This window comes from Dermochelys coriacea, chromosome 3 (assembly GCF_009764565.3).
Source record: "Dermochelys coriacea isolate rDerCor1 chromosome 3, rDerCor1.pri.v4, whole genome shotgun sequence".
In the NCBI taxonomy this organism is placed as follows: domain Eukaryota; kingdom Metazoa; phylum Chordata; order Testudines; family Dermochelyidae; genus Dermochelys; species Dermochelys coriacea.
This window is the reverse complement of record NC_050070.1, coordinates 124,096,865-124,109,266: the sequence shown is the minus strand read 5'-3', so window position 1 is coordinate 124,109,266 and position 12,402 is coordinate 124,096,865. Positions and strand designations below refer to the sequence as shown.

The following is a 12,402-nucleotide window of genomic DNA, read 5'->3' as shown; positions in this document are numbered from 1 at the left end:
CCATGTGGCATGGTATCAAATGCCTTACTGAAATCTAGGTAAATTAGATCCACTGCATTTCCTTTATCTAAAAAAATCTGTTACTTTTTCAAAAAAAGAGATTAGGTTGGTTTGGCACGATCTACCTTTTGTAAAACCATGTTGTTTTTTGTCCCATTTACCATTGACTTCAATGTCCTTAACTAATTTCTCCTTCAAAATTTTTTCCAGGACCTTGCATACTACAGATGTCAAACTAACTGGCCTGTAGTTACCCGGATCACATTTTTTCCCTTTCTTAAAAATAGGAGAATTGCTAATATAGTTCCTATCATTCAGTACTACTCCTGAGTTTACAGATTCATTAAAAATTCTTGCTAATGGGCTTGCAATTTCAGGTGCCAATTCCTTTAATATTCTTGGATGAAGATTATCTGGGCCCCCCGATTTAGCCCCATTAAGCTGTTTGAGTTTTGCTTCTACCTCAGATATGGTAATATCTACCTCCATATCCTCATTCCCATTTGTCATGCTACCATTATCCCTAAGATCCTCTTTAGCCTTATTAAAGACTGAGGCAAAGTATTTGTTTAGATATTGGGCCATGCCTAGATTATCTTTAACCTCCACTCCATCCTCAGTGTTTAGAGGCCCCACTTCTTCTTTCTTAGTTTTCTTCTTATTTATATGGCTATAGAACCTTTTACTATTGGTTTTAATTCCCTTTGCAAGGTCCAACTCTACTCGACTTTTAGTCTGTCTCACTTTATCCCTACATGTTCTGACCTCTTTGGAGATTCCTGGGGGAGCCCTCACATACACCCTCAGATTTGTAGGCCCTCATCTGAGAACCCCTGCCCTATGCTGTTGCTGAAGAGACGTTTGTTGGCTTTGCTCTCTTGCTGCCCAGTTGTTTTCCTGTCCAGTCTCTTGCTTTGGTAATCATAGATATGTAGGGCTGGAAGGGACCTCTAGAGGTCATCTATTCCTTCTCCCTCTCCTGAGGCAGAACCAAGTTCACTTGTAAGCATGCGCTAGATCAGTGGTTCTCAAAGCCGGTCCACCGCTTGTTCAGGGAAAGCCCCTGGCGGGCTGGGCCAGTTTGTTTCCTGCTGCATCCACAGGTTTGGCCGATCGCAGCTCCCACTGGCTGCGGTTCACCGCTCCCAGCCAATGGGGGCTGCAGGAAGGGCGGCCAGCGCATCTCTTGGCCCGCGCTGCTTCCCACAGCCCCCATTGGCCGTGAGTGGCAAATCCACACCTCCAGATCATTAATGAAGATATTGAACAAAACTAGACCCAGGACTGACTCTTGGGGCACTCCACTTGATACCGGCTGCCAATTAGACATGGAGCCATTGATCACTACCCATTGAGCCCGATGATCTAGCCAGCTTTCTATCCACCTTATAGTCCATTCATCCAGTCCGTACTTCTTTAACTTGCTAGCAAGAATACTGTGGGAGACCGTGTCAAAAGCTTTGCTAAAGTCAAGGAACAACACGTCCTCTGCTTTCCCCACATTCACAGAGCCAGTTATCTCATCATAGAAGGCAATTAGATTAGTCAGGCATGACTTGCCCTTGGTGAATCCATGCTGACTGTTCTGCTCACTTTCCTCTCCTCTAAGTGCTTCAGAATTGATTCCTTGAGGAACCTTCTCCATGATTTTTCCAGGGTCTGAGGTGAGACTGATTGGCCTGTAGTTCCCCAGATCCTCCTTCCCTTTTTTTAAAGATCAGCACTACATTAGCCTTTTTCCAGTCATCCAGGCCCTCCCCCGATCACCATGAGTTTTCATAATCCTTTCTAGTAACATATGAATGCACAGGGATAGAATGGGTAAATGAAACAAACTTGTGAATTCAAATATTAAGGAATTAAGGAGACTGAGGTGTTTGTCATGCCTGTATTATTATGGGCAGGTGGCTTCCCCACCGTGCTCCAAACACAGTGCAGGATAGGATATAGCAGGCTTTATCCCTTTCTCCTTGAGGTTTGGTTTCATTGAAAATAGGAACTGAAAAAGAAATGACACAAAATCCAGCTCAAGTTTTCCTTGTAGAAATGGCTACTCCCAAGATTCCTCTCCCAGGATTGTTTAATCACACAGCCTTTTGCTTTCTAAAGAGTCCAGGCATACAGTACCAGAGTGTTACAGTTATGCAACTGTAATACTGAGATACCATATTATGACATGCCAAAAGAAACAAAACTTATCACTCTGGTCACAATGTATTTTATTTACATTAACTGTTACTGTAATATTTGTTATTTGAAAATTTTTAAGCATCCTAGCTTGCAGCGGGGAGGAGATAAACTTGATTTCTCTGGGAAGTTAAGAAAAATCCCATCTTACTGAAGCCTCACTACCTATTAGCATGCTAATCATTGTCTAGGTCTTCAACTCAGACATAATGAAACTAGTCATAACGAGTATGTAGGTGTCATACGAGAAAATTGTTCAATTTTATGGGGAATGTGGACTAAGTGTAATTGGTTTAGCCCTGGAATCTTAGGGCTTGACTAGTGATGTGTGAATTGCAGAGGACACAAAAGTGTTGTTCTTTAACTGGCCCGTGTGGACATGGCTGGTACAAATTAAAAAGGTACCCTAGTTCATATTAACATAGTCCTCTTTCACACAGAACTAGGTTAACACAATTTGGTGCCTTTTTGTTCACGCCAGCAGCATGTAGGTGAGACAGTTAGAGCGTAATACTTTGGTGCAGTATGGAATTCACACCTTGTAGTCCACACTGTGCACAGTGTGGACATAGCCAAAGTCACTTTGGTTTGGAATTACATCACAGTCTTGGAGTTATAATAATATATCACCTGTCCTGGCAGGGATTTTATGCCCATCTGCATGAATTCTATTGCATTACACTGAGTTCTTCTTTTTTAAAAAAAAAGACATGCCATTCCTGGAGGACAAGTGGAATTTTAGTGCTCCAGAACTGTATTTTTGTTTTTAAAGATGGGACTCAATATACTAACACAGAATGGGTGAGACTATAGAATATGGAAATGACTGATTAAGGACCCTCATTGACATGGAAGTATATTAAAGACCAGTGTAGCATCAGTTTAAATTTTGGACAACATACTGGATGAGCCTGATCCTGTACCAGTGAAGTCAATGACAGCTTTGGCATTGACTTCAGTGGGTGTACATTAGGCTATATAGGTCTAAGGAAATTACTTTATCAGGAAAAGAGGCTTTTTAAGGAAATGTCACTATGAATATATCATTAGATTAGCTATTTCTGTATTACTTTTTTTTATTGCATGTGTGCCAGAGCTCAGGACAAAGTGGGGATGAGGATACTGTTCAATCACTAGGTTTCAGTCCGTGTTCCATCTATGATGTATAACACATAAGGTGTGAATATTTGCATGTTTCAATTTCAGATTTACTTTCCATGAGCTTTCATTTGAGTAAAACTTAATTGCTCAAATTTTCATTTAAAGTGAACGTGAAATAAGTACAAGCATAGACTAAAAAAATTACTTTAAAATTTGAGCTAATTGTTATGGAATTTTTTTTGGCAATCTTCACCCAGCTCTAGCTATAACCAAGCATGTTTCTGATCAGAGAGGCACATTCTTCCCAGAGGAGGGAAGTGATCCCACAATGTAAGTGGTTATACAGGGACAACTTATACTGTTAGAGTATTGCAATGCAATTTACATGGTGTTACACCGCACAATCATTTGGAAACTGAAGCTGGTATAAAACACAGCAGCTTGAGCAAGGCATCTCACTAGGAGCTCATGACAACAGTGCTCCAGCATCTGCACTGGCAGCCCATTGGTCTCTGGTGTTTAAGAGGTTGATTATGACCTATAAAACCCTAAATGGCCTAAATCAGCCTGCCTTTCATTTGTTGTACAGGAAAGAAGAATTGTATTCTTTTGTGAACAAGGAAATTAAGAGGAACTGGCTATTCTTGTTAATGTTAGCAGTAATTTTGAAACTTCAGTTCAGTGATGCAGTAATAGATAAACTTTGTTCATTCTTGGCACGGATTAGTTTTTTAGAGCCTAGAATAATACCTCTGTATACCAAGACTATATCCTAGTAGTTTATTCACAAATAGGAGAACCCAGCTTCTGCAGGGAGTGATGTAGATTTTGTCTCTGAATCAGAACTGAAACAGTGCCCATTATGGAGCTAATGGCATTACATCATTAAAGAAGCCTTGGAACGATTTGCATGAGTAGAAAGAGCTGAAGGATTTGGAATCTTTTTCAAATGCCAGTTCAGGTTCTAATATTATGTCTTCCTACAATTCCTCTCTGTAACTTCAACTAGATAGGTATACTTTAAGTCTGCACTAAGCAGTTGTATTGTTTTGCTGCTTCCAGTTTGGTGATTGATTGATTAATATACAGTTTGTAAAACACTTCGGACTCCTCGAGAATGACAAGTAAATGTCACAGTATTGTACTTTACTCCTTCTTGACAGGGTGACCAATTAGAGACAAGCTTATTTCACAGAGATCACTAGACAGTTGTTATTTGGTAACTTATTTCTGTTAGTGGCCTACTGTGGATGGTGGTAGGACCTTTCTGTTAGTCAGTTACAAATCAACTGAAAGCCATTACATACAGTTAATGATTTTTCAATGGAAGATACAGTTTCTGTAAAAGTAAAATTTTGTGAGAGCAAAGTTTGATTTTTTTCAGAAATTTTATTTTTCCTTTGGAAAACTTTGAAATGAAATATTTAATTTTGGGTCAGTTTGACTTAAATCAAAATATTTTGGGTTGTTGTTGTTGAAGTAAAATGAAACATTTCTTTTCTTGTCAGTTTGACATTAAATTGCATCTGCTTAGAGTGCTGCAGTGCCATATGAGAGTTGTAGTTCAGGTGCTTTGTGCCCCTATTCTCTCCTGTGAACTGGGCTCTTTGGCTAGGCTACATCTCTTTTCTCCCCTCTGACTGAATCACATGTGCCAACATGGGACTCGCATGAATACAGAGCATCATGGGAGAAGTCATCCTGCCAGGGAGCCCAGCCATAGAGAAGAATGATGACATGAGGCACCATGGTAATTTATGCAGATGAATTTTAACATCAACCTGACTCAAAAGGAAACATTTTGATTTGGAAATGTTAGAAACTTTTTGTTTTGATCTAAATGTCAATAAAATGTTTTGACATTTCTGAATTGAAATGTTTTTGGAACTTCTTGTTCTTCAAAAAATGTAAATGTTTTGACTTCTCAGTAGGGCAACAGATATGGGAAACAAGAAATCTGTTTTGCAATTTTGAGGGTTTTTTTGGAGAGAGAGATTCACTCAGACTAGCCAATAGTCCAGTGGTTGGGGCATCCTATATGTTTTGAGAGACCCAGGTTCCAATTTCTGCTTTTCCTGATTGAGAGCAAGGACTACCTTGGTTCCCATACATCCCAGATGAGTGTCCTAACCAGTCTTTCTCTTTATTTGGCTCAATGAATATTTAATTATTTATACAGAGTGAAACAGCTCCAACAAGAGAGATTCAGAACAAGGACTTGAACATAGGTCTCCCACTTCCCAGCTGAATGTCTTGTCTACCCATTGAGCTATTGGCTATTCTAAAGTGCGTGTCTCTCTTTCTCTCTGTTTGGCTGTGATTTTAACTAGAAATTTCATCTGGAAAGTTTTTAGTTAAAACTGATATATTTCCCTGAAAACTTTTGGTTTTGATTAATTGACATTTTTAATGGGGGCAAAAAGTTTCGTTGAAAAATTCCTGAACAGTTTTACTTTTCTGTCTGATCTGGTATGTAAACAAATGTCCAAATATTGAAATTCTGACAGGGTGGAAATTCTGATTTTTGCTCAGCTCTGCCATTAAGTCCTGGTCCATGCCTTCATTCTTTTGTCTGATGCTTTTTTCTTAAATTTGCCTCCATGCTTCTTCCCATCTCCCATAATGGCTTCTGCACTCCATTTGTGAAGTTTAACCTCTAGTAGACCTACTGAGAGTTGCATAAATAACTTAATTAGTTAATAGGGAGCACTGCAGTTAGTTTAGCAGTATATAAGGGGCCTGATTCTGATCTCACTTAAATTGTTTGTAATTGATACAATTCCACTGACTTCAGTGATGTTATTCCTGATTTACACTTGTATATGCGTAAGATCAGAATCAGACCAGAATTTTTTCAATGGAGAAACAAGAATCTTCTGGTTGCTCCTAAAATGTATTCTTTAATCAGTTAAAGGTCTACAGTTTCTTAGACCAGAAAGCCATAATTTGTTTTTAAATTTGTGTATTATTTCTGCAGTGGGAAGAGGTTCACATGCTTTCAAGTATATGTTAGCTCTGATTTTTTTTTAAAATGTGCCGTGCAGGGCTGGGATGGGGGAGAACATGCTTTCAGCTTGCATAAGGCAGTATGTCCTGTATTCAAAGGAAAATAAGGCTATTCCTGGTGCGATTTGAGTACTTCAACCTATTCCTGTGTGCTAGGCCAGCATTTCTATGTATAAGTTTTCAATTTCCCTTCCCTGGACAGAATACACAGCATTTACCCTACAACACAGTGTATTCTGAGCCTGTAGTGTCAACCTGGAATGAAAAAAAAGGGAAATGTTGCTCAGTACAAATGTATGCCCAAGATGGAGAACATTCTTTCTGACACTCCCAGCACTGACCTGCCCAGGAAGTGAGTTTTGGGTCCTCCTATGGACATTTATATCTCTACCACTCAAGTCATTAGGACATCCTAAAAATCATATTTTGTGTATGTGCAGTGGGTGACACTTAAAAAGTTCATTGCATTTTGAAAGATTTTGCTGGTTTGATAGTGATTCCTGTATTTAAAATGGGGAGTTTTGTTGGAACCATTAGTATCTTTAAAACTAGAATAAACTGTAAGTTTGACCTGTGTGTGTATGTCTATTCTTCTTTTTCTGCAGCTATTCATTTATGCAGACTTCACAGCATTCAGTGTAACCAGAAACTTTGCTGATGCTTCCAAACAAGGAATTGCATTATCCAATTCACTGAATTTATTGAATGATGATGCTTATCTTGGACATCTAAAGACATTGTGAACTGTTGTCATATTTCTATTTTTTCTCTCCCTTCCAGTTACACCAGTTTTTTCTGAGATTTTGCCTTTTGATACGTAAGGGTTCTTGCAATGTTTAGAACTTATGAACTTGAGGCCAGATTTTTAAAGGTATTTTAGGCATCTAAAGATGTAGACAGACACCTAGTGGGACTTTTAACAGCACCTAGGTACCTAATTCTTATTTGAAATCAATGGAAGTTAGGCAACAAGATGCTTTAAAAAATTCCACTAGGTGCCTATCTGCTTCTTTAGGCATCTGGAAACCTTTTCAAATCTGGTCCTGTGTGCCTTTGAAAAATTGTTTACACTATCAACAAAGTTTGATCAAACCTGTTCAGGAGATAAACCTTAAATTATAAGGGTTTTCAAAGTGTTTGTTCACTGTAAGGGGTCTCTTTAATGTATCTGTGTAACTCTCATTAATGTAACTGGAATTACCTGTGCACTTTTAAAAGAGTATCTTTTCTTGTTCAGCCTGGATCTTAAGTCTTAATAGGCTCTTTCTGAATGAACAAAGATGCCATCAATAAATTTATACTAAAATATGTTAAGTGCACTCCATGATTTCTGATGAAGTTATTGTGTGAAAGGTAGAATTTGGACTAATGCTTTCCAACAAATAATTTGCTGGCTAAGCACTTTTCTCAGTTTAACTATTTGTGATTATGAGGGATTAGATATATTTTTATTGCAAAATGAAAATACAGTGTATTCATGGGCCACTCAAATATTTGCTTGTGGTTAAAATGAGTGTACTTCCACAATTCTGCTAGCTTCTTAAACGTTGGCATGAAGATACTTTGGCTTCTGGAAGAGAAGGAAGGGAGATTTCTGGTTTCCTGGTAGTTAACATCAGTCATGCCTACAGTATGTGTGTTGGATTAGTATAATGAGCTATGCTTAACAATTCACTTAAATATTACTCCAGTTTTTGTTTTAGCATTTCTGTCATCAACCCCTTCCCTGTTGTCGATTACATTGCATTGAGAATGTGAGCGCACTTCTTAATTTGTTCTCTTCTCATAAGACTAGTACTGGCATCCATAAGAATTAAATGAGGGAGAATTGTCTAGTAGTTTGAGAAGGGACCCTGGAGGCAGAATACCTGAATTGTAGTCCAAGATCTTTTATTGACTCACTGTATGGCCTTGGCAAGTGCCTTAGGGCTAGAGCTGGTCTGGATTTATTTTAATACATTTCTGCAAAAAGTTTCAGTTTATCAGTTTTAATGAAACTTGCATTAGGAAAGGTTCCTCAGGTCCAGGATGGAATCTCTGGTCCAGGATAGAGGGAGGAAGAGACCCCAGAACAGGCAATTGTCCAGTGATTATGGCACTCATGAAGGAGAGCCCACTGCAAGTCCCTGCTCTGCCTCATTTAGACCAGGGACTTGTACACATCTTCCCACATCTCAGGTGAGTACTCTCACCACCCAGCTGTTAGCTATTCTGAACTGGGCTGCTCTGAGTCTCTTCTGTTGGAGCTGTGCCACTTTGAATAATTAAATATTCACCAAGGAAGAGGGATTGATTTAGAACCTGGTGGTTAGCACAATCAGCTGGGGTGTAGGAAACACAGGGACTTGAATCTGGGTCTCTGACATCTCACATGAGTGCCCTAACCATCAGTCAATATAGTCAGTCTTTCCTTTTGGCCCAGTAAATATTGAATTATTTCCACAAAATGGAATCTTTCCAACAGGAGAGACTGACTGACCTTTAGAGCAGTGGGAAACTCACCTTGGGTGTGAGAGAGTCAGGTTCAAGTCCTTGTAAGGCCTAGTTCATTATACAAGTTTTTTAAAAATAAGTTAATAATAGATATATCCTCTGGGATAGGTTGAATTAACTACAACTCCTTTTATTTGCCAAGATAATTTCCTATGTAGTGGATCATTATAAGTTTTTTTTTTTTTTTTTTAAGAAGACATGAGGTCTTCAATTCCAGATAACTGGAATTCACTCTTGCCATATCATTCCTCCATTACTGTTCCAAATCACATGGTACATCTGCAAAATTAAATTTCAGTTGCATGGATTTTTAGACATTCTGATCCAATAATGTTCTGTAAACCCCACAATCATTACTAGGACACCTTCCATCATAGAAACTGAAAAAGCTTTAATGAGGATATAGTATAAGAAGCCATATAGTACTCTAAAGGACATGTGTGCTATGTTCCTATTGACTGTATTTTGAAATCCTATATTGTTATTGGGTACATAAAGGCAAAACTTTTCAAGTACAAAAGCTTTAATTGTTATCTAGAATTTTAGAGGTAAAAAGTTTTGTCATCTAAAATTTTAGATGGAAATCACAATACATACTATACGATAGCATCACCATCATACAACCACTGCAATGTTCTGGAAAATGTAAATATTTATCAGATTCTGAAATCAGCTAAAAATCTGAAATCAGCAGCTTCTCCAACTGAAAAATTAGACTGGGAATCAAAATAAACTCTTACAATGGAACATCAGTTGCAACCAGTGTGCCATCATTACAGTAGCAGATGTCTGCTATTCACTTGGTCTAGATAATTTCTTGTTTTATATTGGTTTTACTAATTCTCTGTTTCCCGTCTATGAAACCTATTGGTTAAAGTAACTCACCAGGATATATCTCTGCTTTTCATACAATCTCAGTGAGTGATGCGGTTATAATGAGGTTTTTCTATATAGTGGTTTTTTTAGTCTCTTCCTCACTGTGAGCCTAATGGGCACATTCAGACTCATTATGAAAAGCAGTCCCCCCAGCAGAATGGCAATAAACTCATGAGCTTGTTTGCCGGGCTTCTCTGAATGTATAAACCAATTGCTGTACCTCTAAAATGACATGGCTAGTCTGGTGGTAATTTTCTGCATTGAAGGAGTATGTATGTACTGGAGTTGAGTTATGTACTACAGGTATTTTAGTGAACTCTGAAAAAGACCACACTGGTACAAAAAACACTCAAACATTTCAGCTAGTAGATGATTTCCCTTCCATCATTATTTTCTGTAGAATTATATCTGTGGGAAGCCGGTCTGTATGACTATGTTTTACAGTATAGCAGGGAACTATCAGTTCTTATGCTGTTCAATGCATCCTTGTTCTAACAAACGTCTGTATTCCCTGCATTTGTTTGTTATATCCGGCGGGAGACGAATACGTGGGACACAAACAGTATATATGTCTGCCCAGGATAAGACTGAATTGAAAATCTATTGTATCAATTAGTGATTACTCAGAATCTTGCCTAGTTAAGTCTGTTTGTTGTTTTTGTATGCTCACTGTAATTTAATATTGCTGTCGGGGGTAACATACACTTTTTGTTTATTGGTCACTGACTATTATATGATAGGAAATCCCTTACAGATCCTTCTTTCAGAATGATAAATTACAGCATTAAAAGTTTCTCTTTAAAATGAAAAATATACTAAAATTTTACTTTTTCCATTATGTCAATAGTCCAGGGATTAGAAAACCTCCTCTTACACCATTTTAAAATAGATCTGACTTGAAAAATGCTCACTTTCTAAAATGTTTTGGTTTTGGTCAGTGTTCGTCAGGTTCAACTCCAGCCATGGTTTCCCAGTGGAGGTTGATTCAGACACCAGCATCTGCCAGCTCAAGGAGATGGTTGCTAAGCGACAGGGAGTTCCAGCTGACCAGTTACGTGTGATTTTTGCAGGGAAGGAGCTTAGGAATGACTTGACACTGCAGGTAAGTCTCCCTTGATAGTTTTGTTTCTGGGATGCTGCCAGCTCAACTGCTTCTGTCTCTAATGCTGCCAGTCTGACATTCATGACTGAGATCTAATAGAATAAATAGTGCCTAGGGATTCCTTGAACTTTACTCCACACTGCTTCATTAATTCTGACCTTCTTAATTATGCATTAAAACAGCAAGCAGGAAGGATAGGAAGAGAGAGAGAGAATATAAGAGAGAGAGAGCAAAAGAGAGCTGTGCTTAGTGAATAAATGTTTACTGACTACAGGCACAATGCACAATTTCTGTATCTGCTCAATTTCTACCTTACTTATTCCATTGAATCTTAATAAAGCTGAATGAATGTGAATAAATTCTTCCAAATCAGGCTGCTCAGTTATCATGTTGTGCAGAATTTGTAACCCAATTGTGACCCCTGGAGGATAGTTGTAAGGCAGCTGCTGTCTGTGTGTGTGTGCGTGTACACGCTGATGGAGGGGTAGTATTTTGAAGGCCTGTTCACAGTAGCCAGTGAAGTTTCCCCAAAAAGCACTGAAATCACAAACCTGTAGTTTGAAAGACTAGTGAGGAGGAGAAAGATTTATAAGTGGCTGAGTTCATATTTGAATTTCATTTCCTCCTGATTAACTATTCTGATAAAAATAAAATGCAGAATGAATGGAGAGGGAAAAAAGAGCATAGCAGGACAAGTAACAAGACTCTTTTCCTGATCATCTCTACCACTGTTACCAATACTGCCACTTTCATTTTATAAGTTTCTCTTTCTTCCTATGAATGATATTTGTGGAGATGGCAGCATTTGCTGGGGGAAGCATAAGAACATAGGTTTAAGACATTTGAGAAATCTGGAAATAATGTATGTATCGGCCTCCCAATACAAAACTAGAGATTACTGAGTTGTTAGAACTATTATCCTGGCAGTGACATCAAAGAACAATGAGGTGCATTCTATAGGGTTCAGGTGACTGCATAAACTATCCCCCACAGGAACAACTCTTTCTATTTTAATGAGCACAGATTAATTGGCACTTGTGTTTTCAGCTGTGTGTGGGACATTGCTGTGCACAGAATGGCTGCTGTATCTGGTTGTAGAGAGTCACTATGATATTGACATCCTATCACTACAAGAAATCTTCATGGGTATGATATTTATTGCTTTGTCAAATGCTTTAGGGGGTTTGGGCACACACAAGAAACTATAGAATGCAAATTGCTGTTGTCACTCTCCAGTGCATCTCCTGCTGATAGTGTTGATGCACATAGTCATCATACATAAACTGCTGTGCTTTGCTTTTAGGTGATTTGTTTTTACTAAAGAAAATATATGGGGCCAAAAATGTTTTTAAGGTGAATTGAAAAGCCAGTTCCTACGTTTAGTGTTCTGTATTACTGTCATAAATATAAAGGGTAACCACCTTTCTGTATACAGTACTATAAAATCCCTCCTGGCCAGAGGCAAATCCCTTTTACCTGTAAAGGGTTAAGAAGCTAAGGTAACCTTGCTGGCACCTGACCCAAAATGACCAATGAGGGGACAAGATACTTTCAAATCTGGAGGGGGCAGAACAAAAGGCTTGTGATGCTTTTGCAGGGAACAGATCAGGAATGCAGCCTTACAACTCCTGTTAAGT

The 12,402-nt window shown here is 38.5% G+C and overlaps 1 protein-coding gene across 6 annotated transcripts in view; it reads left to right on the top strand.

The window, feature by feature from the left end:
- Window positions 1-12,402, top strand: part of PRKN (parkin RBR E3 ubiquitin protein ligase) — a 1,277,841-nt gene that overhangs the window by 283,422 nt on the left and 982,017 nt on the right. For 5 of the 6 annotated variants that reach the window (XM_038394015.2, XM_043511264.1, XM_043511262.1 and 2 more), the window contains one exon: window positions 10,602-10,765. In XM_038394015.2, the coding sequence (XP_038249943.1) occupies window positions 10,602-10,765 (164 nt within the window). Of the gene's footprint in view, window positions 1-10,601; window positions 10,766-12,402 lie in introns of those variants that run through there. The other variant, XM_043511263.1, reaches the window with a different exon arrangement.